Here is a 15,582-nt window from a genome sequence, read left to right as displayed (position 1 = left end):
AGCACCAATGAACCAAAGAACAGATCCCAGGAGGCTCCAAGTCGGCTCAGGTCCTCAGAGCGCTGCTGCCATCCTCTCATCTCTCATCTCCTCTCGAATGATAGAGGAAAGAACCTAGATGCCTCACGTAGCGTAGCTAAACACATGAAATCCAGCGGCACAGTGAAAATCACCTATCCTCACACAGCCACTTCCTATTCTATGTTCCGCCTTTTATCCGTGTGAGGAGAGATAATTGGTATCAGATGTATGCACTTAAAGTCAAGTGCCTGACTTTGCCTTACCCGATTAGCGGGACATGTCCAGTGCGATGTATAAGAGTTAGTCTTGTTACTCTCAGTCTCCCTCTTCCTCTGCCCAGTGTTTGTGTAGAAAAGGAGGGGGAAGGATTGGGGCATCGGAGAATCCTAAAAAATAGGATGGGTTAGGTGTACAAAAAAAGGGTGAATACCGCATCTCACCATCAGCTGCCTCATCCCCACTCCCCGAAGACCCCTCACCCAGGTGATCCTCCTACACTGGTCCACCCCCAGGGTCTGGATCCAAATGCAATGGCCGTGTCCTGACCACCTGAGAGAGAGATCCCCGGGGACTAGTAGGTGAGGCACCCTTCGGTTTCTCACATTACACAGTTGGATGCCAAGGGCGAAGTGAGGCCAATAGCGTTTGCCAGCTGTGCTCTCTCTGAAATGGAGCAAAGGTTTTCGCAGATCTAGCACAAGGCTTTGGGAGTGTTGTGGGGTGTCTGCATTTCTGCCTGTATGTGCTGGAAAGGCCCTTAACGGTGGTGACGGACCACAAGCTGCTACTGCCTATCATGGTGGGGTCATCCTCAAAGCCCCCGGCCAGGATAGAGAGTTGGATGCTGGCTCCTAGAATATGGAGTCTCTTTGGTATACCAACCTGGTGCCAACAATGTAGAAGACTATTTGTCGAGGCACCCACAGAAGAACGGAGTTGACAGGGAGGACACGGCCGAGGACGCAGAAGAACATGCTCGGGTGGTCATTGAATCTTCTACTCTGAACTCTATGCCCATCAAGGAACTGTGAAAGGCCTCAGAGGAAGATTAGTGTTTTGGCCTCCTATGAGGTGTGTTGCAGAAAGGGTAGTGGAAGATCCTTCTGGAAGGACTTAGCAAGAGAACCCAGATGGCCCGCATCACCCTGGAACAACTATGGAGGGTGTCATTCGCTGAATCAGGCCTACTGCTGAGCGCGGGCAGAATGGTAGTCCTGACGAGCAAGATTCAACAAGTGATCTCGTTGGCTCACCAGGGATATCAGAGAATGGCCAAAACCAAGGCCCGTCTGAGGGTGAACATCTGGTTTCCTGATTTGGAAAGAAAAGTGGAGAAATTTGTAGCCGGATGCATCTGGTGCCGGCAGCGGCCCCAGCGTAGCTTGAGCCATCCATTGAGTCCATGCCCCGAAGCACACAGCCATGGGAAACGGTGCACAGAGATTTTGGTTTGACAGGAAGAGACACACACCCGAAGTGGAGTTCATGGAGTCTGTGGGATCTGGCGACGTGGCAGCTGCCTCGGAAAGGGTGTTTGCTACTCATGGACTGCCACAGGTGGTGTGCTCCAACAACCGGCTGCCGTTTCAAGATGAGAGTTTCAGCCAGCACATGAGTGCGTACGGGATCTACCATCGCAAGATTACCCCCATGCGGCCCAGGGCAAATGGAGAAGCTGAGCGGTTCATTAGAACTCTCAATAAGGGGTTCCGCATAGCTAATGGCCAGGGACACTGTCTCAAGAGAGCCCTATACCGGTTCCTATCGGAGTATCGGGCAACTCACAATTGTCCACCGGGGTTGCACCGGCAGAGGCCATGTTCAGAAGGTGTCTGAGTGGGCAGCTGCCAGACACGGGGGGACAGAAAACCGGCAGAAATTGATGATGACAGGGTGGCCATGGAGAGGAGAGCCCGAGGGATGAAGTAATTGTGAGAATCCGGCACCCACAACGTAAGTTGTCGCTTCTATATGAACCCAAACCCATAAGCGTAGTGTCTGTGAAAGGGTCAATGGTGATAGCGTCCGACGGCAACGCCACAGTCACGAAAAATGCCAGCTTCTTCAGAAAGATCAGGGAGAACAGTCTGCCAAGTGGGTCGCCTGGAAGAAGGTGTGCAGAAGGGACAGACGAAGGTGGAGAGTGTGACCGCTCCCATGTCCTCCTGGAGCATGGGGACGCAGGTGAGTAGAGGCCGTGCTGGAGTGATGGCAGGCGATATCTGCAACGGAGTGGGCGAGGGAACCCTGCTCACCTGAAAGATAATGTGCTGGACACATGAATTTGATCGTGAACGTTGCTGAAAGTTAACCCCGGGCTGTTTGCTATGTCATTCCCAAGTTGTTTGGGGCGGGGGAGTTTGCCACTGTTTTGTTGTTATGAAAAGGAGTGTGGTGTATCACTTTAAGAGATACATGCGATGGAGTGACATAACTCTGTTGCATGGAATAAATGGGGTGTTCCAGCTGTGCTTCAATTCATGTGCGGAGCCCGGACAGTGAACAGCGTGTCCGCCATAGCTCTCAACTCACACGCTTTTGGCGGGTGTTACCCGCCTTGTAAACAGCTGACTCACCCGCCAAGCCGCCTGAACGTCCATTTGTTTTAATGGGCCTCTAATCGGGTGTTTTCACCCGCCTTTGCGACATACATGGTTGAGAGCTTTGTGTCCGCTGTCTGTGGGACTGGGGGGGCCTGCCGCATGCCGTGAGGGGCAAATACCACACTCCTGATTAGGAGAAAATACATTAAACAAGCCACTATTGGATTACATCAGCGTAGTACAACAGGAATTAACACTTGTGCATTGGCAATCGTATGCCACAGCATTTGTAGTTGTCATGACAACCACAAAGACTGCTTCTTGGAACCCCTTTCTGGCTTTCTTCTTGTTGGTTTTGGTGTGTTTTGGAGATATTACGCCACCAAAACCAAAAAGGGACTGGAGGGCTTTCTCACACGTGGAACTGGGAAAGTCGAGTGCTCACATAAAGTTTCAATGCCAATATGAGCTATTAGAAGTCCAATGAAACAAGGGAATTAAGTGGGTAAACAAAAAAAGTAAATGTACTCTTGGTGGCGGGCACAGTATACTTCTGTGCCAGACTTTGGCTTTGCCACCGCTGGTTTTTCTTAGGGCGGGATTGGCGCATGTTCGGCCATTGTGAAATATCGAAACCTATCTGTCAAATTCACAACCCAGAATCCAAACAAGCGTTAAGGCACCCGAAACTTATTATTGCTTTCGAATCTCCCCTTTTTGTATGCGTCTGCTCCCTCATTGGTTTTTCAAAAACTCACAAGACCACGTTATTGATTGGTGTAACCGGAGTGAGCTTTTTTAGTAGGTGTGTACCGATTGGGGGAAATCGGACCGTCATACATCAGTTATGCCATAGCTGTAGATTGAAGCTCGCACCAACCAATCAGAGTACGACTTCTCGTTTATGCCGGCAAAATCAGTATTGTGACGTGAGGTCGAAGGCTTCTGGAAGCATGCATTAGACAGCGTGCTGTTTACATCTGCGGCAGTGTATGCAGTGTTTCAGATCTAGCAGTTGGCTACAGTGGTTTGGGGCTGAATCCCCCCCGCACCCCCTATCGTCGGCTTTATTTCTGTGTGACCTCTCTTTTACGGACGCCTGCCAGTGCTGAAGACGCCAGCGGAAGCATTTCCTGCATCACGGAGAGCTCAGCATCTCCGCAGCACCATGTCTTGGATGTTTATGAGGTATGGAGAGCAGCCGGCGGCGAGCGGGAGAGCCCGAAGCAGCGTTGCGAAGAAAAGCTGTAACATGTACTGTAGGAGGTTGGCTGTCAGGCAGGACTTCACATGACGTCACAGTGGGAATGATGGTGGTAAACTCTTGCTAAATCCTTGTGCTATGCTTTTTGCTCCCTTAACAATAAGAGTCCGAATTTATTATGGTTCTACATTTTCGCTTTTTTCCTTCTGAAATAGCCTGTTTTTACGGAATGCAATAATTCATCTTTTGGTCCCCTACTGCTTTGCAGGAGTAGTGGAATGAGTAGTGAATACAACTTCTACTCGGTCCCCCACTGTTACTGAAGTAGTAGCGATCGTAAAGGTGAAGCAGGCGAAGCCTAACAGGTGTACCTCCTCCACCCCTTTTTTAACGTGAGCTGGGGGCAATCTATAGTAGTGTGAGTGAGCTGAGACAGAAACAGCGCAGAGAATATGGGAACATGTTTTGCAGCCCTGTCCCCAGACTCGGGGGGTCGCCGAGCTATAACGAGCAGGCTTCAGAAAACTGCAGCACTGCTGAGTCTTCTTTGCGCAGTCTGCTCAATGAAGCGTGGGTTGCTTGTGCAAGTGTGACAACTCTGCTTCACAACAGGAAACTCCCAGCGGTCCTGAAGCCGAGTGATCAAAGACTCGGCGTGGGCAACTGAATGCAGAAAAGGCAAATACCTCGCATTCTTGTTTAGCTGTCAAGACTGGTATATATGTCCTGCAATGTAGAGACCTTTTTTTTTTCTTCTCGGGGTGAGTAGTGTGTCCAATTAAAACTGCAGACCCCAACTTGCATTATTCTCTCAAAAGAGGGTGTCTTACTGAATAACAATAAGACGTGTTTAAAATAAAAAAATCTGCACATACTAATGTTCTTGGGTGAGTAGTGTGACCAATTAAGACTGCAGACCCCTACTTGCATTCTCTCAAAAGAGGGTGTCTTACTGAATAACAATAAGACATGTTTAAAATTAAAAATTCTGCACATACTAATGTTCTTTGCTTTAATGCAAATTGGGTTCTATGAACCCAACAATAGCATGGGGGTACGTGGATAAAATGTCCAACTGATTAAATAAAAATAGGTTCTTTTATTAAACTTAGAAACCATGCATCCAGCTAATAAACAGTGTTTACCAACCCCTGTGAGGAAAACATAGAGAAAGTAGACTTTACAATAAAAGTGGCACTGCTGGTTTGTACACTGGCGCACAGGCAAGGATTTCAGCAGCAATTGTCAAAGTACTTGAAGATGTCTTTGGTTCTTGCAAGGCTCTAGGAGCCATCAGTGGGACAGAACCACTTCAAATGCCTGGAGTCACTTGTGTTTGGGATTTAACGGCATTGAGACCGGATTATGGGTATTTTATTTCAGTCAAGCTGGTGCCAGGACGCTCAAGCCGAGCTTCCCAATGGTGAGACGAGTGCTTCCAGTGGATTGAGTTGGCGGCCGGCCTGGTTGAGTCAGTGGCTTCCAGGAGGTTGAGTTGGTGTTCAAGACAATGCTTCCATTGCATCGTCAGCAGTTGATCAGTGGCGAGTTGGTTGCTTCCATACAGTTGACCTGGTGCTCTTTAAGGGGTCTAATTGACATTGATGTAGATAAAGGCACTTGGTTTGTTTGCTGGTTTATTTTATTTATATAGCGCGCCTGACCCAGAGGTATCTGGGCGCTTAAGGTGAAGATAACGGTTACAAGATAGTTATATATACAGATTCCAGAATAGTAAATACAAGTGATATACATAATGCAGGAAATAGTTTTATCACCACAAGGTATAGTGGTGCTAAGAGGTGTCAGGACCAACTTAGGTGTAAGGACAGGTGTCCGGTGTGAGGTGGGTATAGTTACTCTTTATTCAGTAATCATATGATGACGTGACTTCCAAATTTTTCGAATGTGGGGCTAATGTTAATGTCCTGTGTATTCCATAGTTGGGCGGCTAGAACCGGGAAACTGGAGTGCCAGTGGAAGCACCACAGTTCCTTTAGTAATGACTGCTGTCATTACTTTTCCATTTGAATGTGAGAAAACACACCATTTTTCTTTGTAATTGGGTGTTGCTAACATTGGTGCATGTGCTAACTCGCATTTTAGATCGTCAAAGCTTTTGCTCATTTCAGCTGTCCATTTTCTGTGTTTTTTTTGTTTTTCTGTGCATCTTTTAGTGCTTGCAACGATGGCCTAGTGTATGTGCAATGATCAAAAACCGATGCTCTGCAGTAATTGCCCAAAAACTGCTGCCTCTCTCACCATTTTTGGTCATGGAGTTTTGTGTATGAACTCTATTCTATTTTTTTTTTTTTTTTTTTGTTATTTTCCTCCCATATGCCGACACAATCTGACCCAAGTAAACCACCTCTTTTTGACAGTACTGTAATTTCTCTCTGTCCACTTTCAGCAGCAATTGTCAAAGTACTTGAAGATGTCTTTGGTTCTTGCAAGGCTCTAGGAGCCATCAGTGGGACAGAACCACTTCAAATGCCTGGAGTCTCTTGTGTTTGGGATTTAACGGCATTGAGACCGGATTATGGGTATTTATGTCAGCCAGCAAAGTTAGTAGTGTCACTGAGTACTTCCTACATTCCTCTTCTGTTGGGCTGCACACCAATAAGTCATCAGTGTACTGTATTACTGTGCTTGCAAATTGCTCAAGCCCATTTGTATTACTCTGTTGAAGATGCTAAGCCCTTCACGTAACCTCTGTGGCATTCTAGTATGTTCGAATTTGATCCTGCGATACATAAAAGCAGTGAGGTACCTGGAGTCTGGATGTAGTGCAATGAAGAAAAAGGTGTTTTTTAAGTAAACTACTGTGAAGTACTGTGCCTTCGCGGGAATGCTGCAAACAATTGTCGCAGGTTTGAGGAACGATGGATACTCAGCCTCAAAGATATTGTTCAGAGAGCATAAGTCCTGTATTAAACGTGACACCCCTCACTTTACTTTCTTAATCGGATAGATGGCTGTGTTGCAAGATGATGAACTCACCTGTATTATGCCACTATAGGGCATGCAGTGTCCTGTATATGCACTCATCTGCTTCCCGAGAAAGTGGGTACTGCTTTTACTCATGGCAATAGTGCTCCTTCTTTTAACTTCATGTGAAATGCCCCTTTAAGTATTCCTACATCATGGGGTCCTGTTGTCCAGTAGCTCTTGGGCACCTTTTCCAAATGTTCCTGCAAATAGTGAGCCTTATTTGTTTTGTCACAAGTCATCTGGGGGCACAGCCCTTTGTTTTATGTGTACTGGACAAGGTATGCTTGGCTCGAACACTCCCTCTCCTTCCTCATTGTCTTTTGTTGCAAACAACTCTGTCTCTTCCTCCTGTCAATGTCAGGGTGGGATCAATACATAATATTGAACGCCACTCCATGTTGTTCTCATCAGTAGCTACCAGTATAATATAGTCTTTTCGTACCCCTACTTCCTCTAGGTACAGGAAAGTGTGTGTGCCTGAACTAACCGAAGAGGGACACTGGGCTGAACAAAAATGTGTTTTACAGTTTGAACACCTTCCCTTTAATCCCTGGCAACCATCAACACAACACGTGTACCCTGTACAAAAACACCTCCGTGTGTGGGTATCCCTCGCGTTGTGCTGTGTACATAATATGCCTGAATAAATGCTGTCACCCGTGCCGGATGCATTCCGGGTGTGGTGCACACCAACCCTTTTTCTGAAAATGAAATTGTGGCATTCAATTTACTGAGTAGGTCCCTTCCCGGAATATTGATGAGTGTCTTTTTTTTAATATAGTAATGGTGCTACAATATGCTGTGTTCCTATTGTCAGTAGTAAGTCTTTTGTCATAACAACTTTCAAAATTGGTGTGTCCAAACTTTGTTAGATAATGGAAATCCTTCTTCCTTGATGCATGATCTGGTTGCCCCAGTATCTATAAGAAAGGAAAATCCCCTTGGCCTATCTGAACTACTACCTCTGGTTTCTCTTCAGGGTCTTCAGTTACTGCTAGAACAGTACACATTTGCACTCCCCGTGGGCACCCCTGTTGGGGAAATGTGTTTGTGAATGACGTAAATGGGTTCCCGCCCACCATTGTCACTCCTGGGTATTGGGGTACAGTTGTCATGACCTTTGCCCCTGGCCCTCACTGGCAAGTCAGCCTTCCAGTTAGGGCCAGGTCAAAGGCCTTAAAACCTCAACCAAGACTCTCTTGGAGTCAAGGCTCATAACCATCATGAAAACTATTTAACTTGGGTGTGGGGGGATTCAGCTAACATGGAGGCACACACATAGCTCAGTTACAAGGAACTGAGCTATGTGGTCTAGTCTTTTGGGTGTGGCAAGCCTGGGACTACTTTACCTGGAATACTTTGGGTGTGGCAGGCCTGGGACTATTTTCCCTGGACTACTTTACCTGAGACTATTTAAACCGCACCGAAACAGCAGAACATGCTTTCCGTTATTCTTCTGTGGGCAGCGTAACGCTCACTGTGTCCAGTTCTTTGATGCCAGCTTACCTGAAACCAAGGACCTGCAGAGAGAGAAAGAACACTATGAAACTTACCTGGAACAGTATCTTGCCTTCAATCCATTGCTGACTTCAGTTCCACTCACCTGAAGGTACGAACTCCATCATCCGGCACCGCATGCATCCTGGAATACCATAACCTGGAAAGAGGAGAAAGAAAGACAGCATTAGTAAGCGTTTACTCACGTTTCCTCACGAATGAAGAAAGCCACACAATCCTTACCTGAGTAGTCATCTCCTGGTCAGTATCATTGCTGGAACATTACGACACTCGGCGAGGAACATCTCAACCTGCAAGGAGAAAAGACACAGGTTAGCAATATAAAAGGCAAAACAGTGCCACGCATCGCGCATTACTCACCGGACATCATCGTGCACACTGTGCTTTCACCTACCTGCCCATGCTCATCTTCAAACTGCATGACAACACCAAAATACCTTTCCATACCTAAACGGAAAGAAGCAAGACATTATTCGAACTAAGAGGATCATAATAACTGCATATAAAGACTGTAAAGCAGCAAACCTATGGAGTCGCAGCAGGCCTTGATTCCCGCAGGGGGGCTTGCACCAGTAAAGTAACTTGGTCGCTGCTCGCCCCCCACATCTACGTGCCCCTGCCACGAGGAGCAGGACGGAGAATCCACCTTTTACAACATTACGGTGAGGAGAAGGCGCAAGGGGGAGGAATGAGTTGAGGCCAAGGGAGGTGGGAAAACATAAAGACAATCGGGTATTGAATCCAGCTCTCCTATATTGCAGACCCATCTTTAACCAGAGGCCTTAACAAGGGACCGGCAGAGGGTTCGAGAGTGCAAATCATCCAACCAGGGCTGGGTGGCGTCCCCATGGAAACCAGGTGAGCGTAACGGTGTCCTGTCGCAGTATTGTTACCCCATCTGGTATTTGTGTCTGAAGTACGCGCACTATACCTTAAGTTCGTGCCATTTTCCCACCTTGTACCTGCACTTGCCCCTGGGTTGGCACACTCTGTTTGTTTGGGCTGTATCTGTAGTTGTTGCGGCTTTACCTGCATCTGTTGAAGTCTGCTGCATGCATGTCTGCTGTTGTTGCCCTGCCTTTGCACTAAGTGGGCATGTTTGGGCAAAATGTCCAAAATTCTCCCATGTGAAGCACTGTACTCCGAAATGTAGAGTCATTTCCCTGTACCCCATTCCACGTACATAATATCTCTCCCATTCGGATACTGTCTCACGTACATATTTCCTACGCCGGCCTGCATGACCCTTGGCTGCTGCATATTTATGAATGTGGGTTGTTGATGCATCTGCACCGTTCTCCACTGTTGGTTGGGTGGCACCTGAGTGCAACCTCCTGGCTGCATTACTGTGGCCACTGGAAGCCTTCCGTGCTGAGCTTCTGGAATGACAACTGACCCTGTGAGTACTGCTTCTTCCATATGTATTTTCGCCAGTCTTTTCTGAACTAATTTGTGTTCTGCTTTTGTTGCATTATCGACTGTCTCCTAATCCTTCTCCTGATTTCTTTTGCAATAGTGTACAATTGTTGCCTGTATCTCAGGCCACCCTTTTGCCTTAATTCCTACTGTCTTTTCCAAAGAAGTCTGCACATCTGCAGGGAGCCCCCTGCCCCCACTAAGATGTGGTAAAACAAGGATATTTTTTCATCCCATGCCGTCTTGTTTTCCTGTGTCCACATTTCTTGTATAGAATCGTATGTATTACGCTGGGTCCTCATCAGGCTTCATTTTACAAGCCAATATAGAATCCATCTGGCTATAGCTCCCATACATGTGCTTGATGGTTATTAAAAGGTGATCCGTCATGTATATTGGGGCTTAAAGGCATGGTCTAGTAAAAAAGTTTATTTCAAAAATAGATAGCCCACATTAAATAAAAATACTAGCATCCTCCGTTTTAAAACTTCCTATGTAAAATTTTGAGATATTTAAGCTCAAAAGCAAGCACAAGGGCGCCGCCATTTTGTGAAATGGGGGCCCGCCTGTGCTGGCTTTTGCGGCACTAATGAAGGAAAAGCCAGCCAGCTGTAGTAAACAAAGTCTACCGCTGGGTGGCTTTTCCTTCATTAGTGCCGGGACTCGGAGGACGCGGACCGGAGACCAGAGCAGGAAAGCTGCAGCTGAATCTCGGTAAGTGCTATTTATTTTTTTTTACAAAAAATAAGCACTAGCTGCGGTTTTTTTTTCTAAGTTTTCCGGGCTGGAGGAGCCCGGAAAACTTAGAAATAAAACCGCAGCTTTAAAAACGTATTTATGTTTGCGGTCGCTTTTGAAGCGACCGCAAACATAAATACAACGTTGTGTTGGAAAACGCTGCGGTTTTAAAACCGCAGCGTTTTCCAACACAACCGTGTTGTGCCTGCCTGAATCTGCTTTTCAATTTGGGGCTCTCGGGCTCCCGGGGAGCCCGAGAGCCCCAAATGGAAAAGCAGATTCAGGCAGACACAATGCGGCATTGCAGAAAACAACCGCGTTGTGTCTGCCTGAATCTGCTTTTCCATTTGGGGCTCTCGGGCTCCCCACGGGGAGCCCGAGAGCCCCAAATGGAAAAGAAGATTCAGGCAGACAACGTAGCATTTCCCATTTGGGGCTCTCGGGCTCCCCACGGGGAGCCCGAGAGCCCCAAATGGGAAATCGGCTGCAGGTAGAAACACTACGCGGCATGTAAACATAACCGCGTGTGTTTCTGCCTGCTGTGGCTTTCACTTTGGGTCTCCGGTGTTCCTGGGAGCACCGGAGATCCAAAGTGATAGCCACAGCAGGCAGAAACACACGCGGTTGTGTTGGAAAACGCTGCGGTTTTTCGTTCCAAGTTTCTCCGGCTCCTCCGAGCCGGAGGAGCCTGAGAAACTTGGAACGAAAAACCGCAGCGTTTTCTAACACAACGTTGTATTTATGTTTGCGGTCCCTTCAAAAGCGACCGCAAACATAAATACGTTTTTAAAGCTGCAGTTTTATTTCTAAGTTTTCCGGGCTCCTCCAGCCCGGAAAACTTAGAAAAAAAAACGCAGCTAGTGCTTATTTTTTGTAAAAAAAATAAATAGCACTTACCGAGATTCAGCTGCAGCTTTCCTGCTCTGGTCTCTGGTCCGCGTCCTCAGAGTCCCGGCACTAATGAAGGGAAAGCCACCCAGCGGTAGACTTTGTTTACTACAGCTGGCTGGCTTTTCCTTCATTAATGCCGCAAAAGCAAAAGCCAGCACAGGAGGGCCTCCATTTCACAAAATGGCGGCGCCCCTGTGCTTGCTTTTTCGAATTTTGAGCTTGAATAGCTCAAAATTTTACATAGGAAGTTTTAAAACGGAGGATGCTAGTATTTTTTTTTTATGTGGCCTATCTATTTTTGAAATAAAAATTTTTACTAGACCATCCCTTTAATCTTATCCCAGCATATCCAGCCATATTGCGTCATTTCTCTCTCCGACCAATACTGCCAATACTTTTTATATCTCCCATGGCCAATGGTATTCCTGCTGTCTCCTAAACATAAATCCACTTGCTTGCCCCCGCCATCAATGAAGGTAAACTGTAAACTAAAGTGTCCCTGTCCATTGTCTGCCATTGTGTATAGTGAATACGTACTGTCTATAATATCTTTAGCAAGCGTTCCCTCCCCGGGCTATTCTTTGTTACACTTTCCCATAGTGTCATGTACCCACTCATAATGGTACTTTTGTTATTTTCTGACGATATGATATTGTGGCAATTTTCTGCACATGTGATTAATTGGTTCATCCATCCAATAGGATGTCATTGTCCCACCTTAACATTTTTATTTAATTTTAAATATCCTTCTCTCACTTTTTCCCTCTTTTCCTTTATAATTTTAAACCTTTAAACTCCCGCTCCTTTTTCAATCGGACCAACTCAATCAATTTTATACTTCCCACTTCACTCAATCACCCTATTTTCATTTGCTCCGGCCTTCTCCACAGGTCCCACCCTTTCACACCTTGCACTCAATACTTGAACACACTGGCCTTCTCCCACCACCTTAACAAAGATGCCCTATGTTAGTACGTTAGTACTTTAGAAAAAGCAGTTACTCCTCTACTCATTCGATTATTATTTATTTATTATTTATTTATTTTTGAATTTTTCTACATTTTTTAAAAACTTTATTTAGTATGCTTGACAGTACAACGGGAGAGCGAGCATCATATGATATTTGACAGACATTAAACTATCGATTACAATTGAAATACAGTGATGGCAAGTAGGCGAGACAAGCAAAATATGTAGAGCAATAATCGTTGTACGAGTTAATTAGAGGCATGAGCGGGGCCAGATGACACTGAGGATGCATCATCAATATTCGCTGAGATGGAAGCAGTATAGGAACGGAACCGGGACAAGACACCTCTGAGCTTAGACTGTGATGGTTGCAGGCCACTACCCACTTTCTTAAAAAACTGAAGGAGGTTGATTTTGTAAACACCAGAGATACCCTTTTTACCATGGATGTGACCTCCCTCTACACCAACATCGTGCATGAGGCCGGACTTGAAGCAGTGGAATGGCTACTTCTAAGGAGTGAAAACTGTCAAGCTGATAAGCTGCTTGTATTGACACTACTCAAAGTAGTGTTATTGAATAACTTCTTTCGATTTAAAGAGAAATTCTATCTTCAAGTCTCAGGGACCAGTATGGGGGCCGCTATGGCCCCGGCTTACGCAAATACATATATATATATACCATCTAGAAGAAGAAAACATCCTCACATCGCCGAGGTGGCTAAGCCATCTATCCATCTATGTAAGGAAATTGATGACGTGTTTGGAATCTGGACAGGTCCAGACGATGAATTGAATTAATTTTTCACTATGATGAATGCCATGCATCCGAGAATTAAATTCAGCACCCAGACAAACAAGTCGCTGATTAATTTTCTAAATGTGGAGATTTATGTTAAGGAAAATACTCTGAAGACAAGAATCTTTACAAAAACCACTGATCGAAATAGCCTGTTGTTGGCAACCAGTTTTCATACCTGTAGAACAATTGACAGCGTTCCACTGAGCCAGTTCCTGAGGTACCGGAGGAATATTTCTGAAAATTCAGAATATCGGAAGCAGTCTGCATCTCTACATCAGAAATTTCGAGAAAGAGGATATAACTCCAACACACTATCTCAAATAGAGCAGAGAGTGGCTACTATTGAAAGGGATTCCCTACTCAAATCTAGAAACATCCAGAAAGATGACTCCATGGTTTGTCACCACATTTTCAGCGCAAAGCCAAAAAATCAGGAACATAATTCAAAGAAACTGGCCCATGTTACAAATGGACCCACAGACGCAGTCACTTTTCCAAAGTTTACCTATCTTTGCCTACAGAAACAGCAATGCCTTAAGAAACAGTTTAGTTAGAGCAGATTTGCCCATGACCCAAGGGACACTAACTAAATACAAGGGAACTCAACCATGCCACAACTGTCAGCATTGCAGTAACATCATACCTGGCAATAGAATCTCCCATCCTCATACCGGTAAACCCATTTCACTCAAACATTCATGCACCTGTGATGCAACCAATGTAGTCTATGCCCTTAAATGTCCCTGTGGCTATTATTATGTGGGGATCACTGTAAGGAAGGCAAAACTGCGTTGGACAGAACACAAGTCCAACATTCGAACTAAAAGTCCTAGATCCCCAGTGGCGATGCATCTTCAGGAAGCAAGACATTCGATCGCTCAATTAAAATGTATGATTCTTGAACAAGTGAAAGTGGGTCCAAGAGGGGGCGATGTACAAAAGAGACTACTTCAGAGGGAAATTTTTTGGATTGATCTGTTGGATTGCCTCAGCCCAAGAGGCATGAACTGTGAATTTGATTTAATGTGCTTTCTCTGATCCCAAGGAGGATTATACTTTGGGTCACTAACAGTGTGTCTAGCAGTGTTTTTAACTACATTGTGCCAGCTCAAGGATCTATCTTTCACCCTCAGTGTGATGTCACATCCCCACTGACAGGAGATGTCTCATAGAAAAATACATCTGTTACTGTATATTATTTGTGTTGACCCTGTAAGAGACACTTGAATACTGTGTTTATGTAATTGCAAACATCTTTTAGACATTTGTATAACATTCAAAACAATAGAGTACCATGTCCATGTGACTGTAAACCTACTCATGATGCAAGTGAATAACATTGGGTATGTTGATCCTGTTATTTGAATTGTAATTATTTGAACTGCTATTATTTGCACGTGTGATGACCCAACAAAAGATTGTGCACGGCCCCCACGCCGGGAGTCTGTTATTTCCTAAATGGAGCACGTATTGAGCTTTGTAACCCCTTTGTGTTTAATTAACGTATACACAGTAGAGTGCTGAGCTGATTTGAACTCCGTTTGACCAAGAATGCATAATTTGATCAACAATCACACAGGATAGACCTAGGCATTCCTGCCAACATTTGGTCCACCTGGTGACTACTGTTGTTCCACTGTATCATAGCGGGAGGTAGGGGCTCCCAGCGACTTCACGCTGCTGTCGCGCCCCTCCTCCCGCACCCCTAACATCTGAGGGTTTTTCTCCCTCCCCTTTCTTTACCCGTAATCTCCTAAATGGAACACGAATTGAGCTTTGTAATCCCTTTGTGTTTAATTAACGTAGACACAGTAGAGTGCTGAGCTAATTTGAACTCTGTTTGACCAGGAATGCATAATTTGATCAACAATCACACAGGATAGACCTAGGCATGCCAACAATTGGTCCACCTGGTGACTACTGTTGTTCGATTGTATCATAGCAGGAGGTAGGGGCTCCCAGCGGCTTCACACTGCTGTCGCGCCCCTCCTCCCGCACCCCCAACATCTGAGGGTTTGTCTCCCTTCCCTTTTTTTACCCCCGTATCCGCCTGTCGGCACAGACGATTCTTATTTGTAACATCTAGCGAATTATCCTGATCGTAAGATTCCTTTTGGCAACCTGCTTACCCATCCGGACATAGCGGTCAAGTCATTTCTTCATCTATTTTGGGCCTAAATATACAGAGAAATGGTAGCGCTTAGGCGTCCCTAGCAACGGAACACAGTACGCGCATGCGCGTCACGACGTGTTCTTTCGATATGACTTTAAGTTAATTCCACATTTCCTTTATTTCCCTGTGCATTTGACCGTAGCACTGCTCCGAGGTTGAGCGGTACTTTTTACACAAGGTTGTAGGCTTTTACCCACAAGGATTATACACGGGACTTATTGTCCCACACCAAAATGGCGCCCTCGCACGGCTATGCGTCTGCGCGCAGCTGCCATGGCAACTGTACTAGCTTGAGAGAAACTAACAGCGCGCCCGTG

At 45.8% G+C, this 15,582-nt stretch overlaps 1 protein-coding gene across 3 annotated transcripts in view; it reads left to right on the top strand.

The window, feature by feature from the left end:
- Positions 1 to 3,498: 3,498 nt before the first annotated feature.
- The window catches only part of HLTF (helicase like transcription factor), a 1,760,895-nt gene continuing 1,748,811 nt past the window's right edge, over positions 3,499 to 15,582 (top strand). The window contains exon 1 of one of the 3 annotated variants that reach the window (XM_069618321.1): positions 3,499 to 3,752. In XM_069618321.1, the coding sequence (XP_069474422.1) occupies positions 3,733 to 3,752 (20 nt within the window). In that variant the 5' untranslated portion in view covers positions 3,499 to 3,732. The remainder of the gene's footprint in view (positions 3,753 to 15,582) is intronic. The other 2 variants (XM_069618323.1, XM_069618322.1) reach the window with 2 other exon arrangements.

This window comes from Ambystoma mexicanum, chromosome 10 (genome assembly GCF_040938575.1).
Source record: "Ambystoma mexicanum isolate Mex_15411 chromosome 10, UKY_AmexF1_1, whole genome shotgun sequence".
In the NCBI taxonomy this organism is placed as follows: domain Eukaryota; kingdom Metazoa; phylum Chordata; class Amphibia; order Caudata; family Ambystomatidae; genus Ambystoma; species Ambystoma mexicanum.
This window is presented reverse-complemented; position numbering and strand designations above follow the sequence as displayed.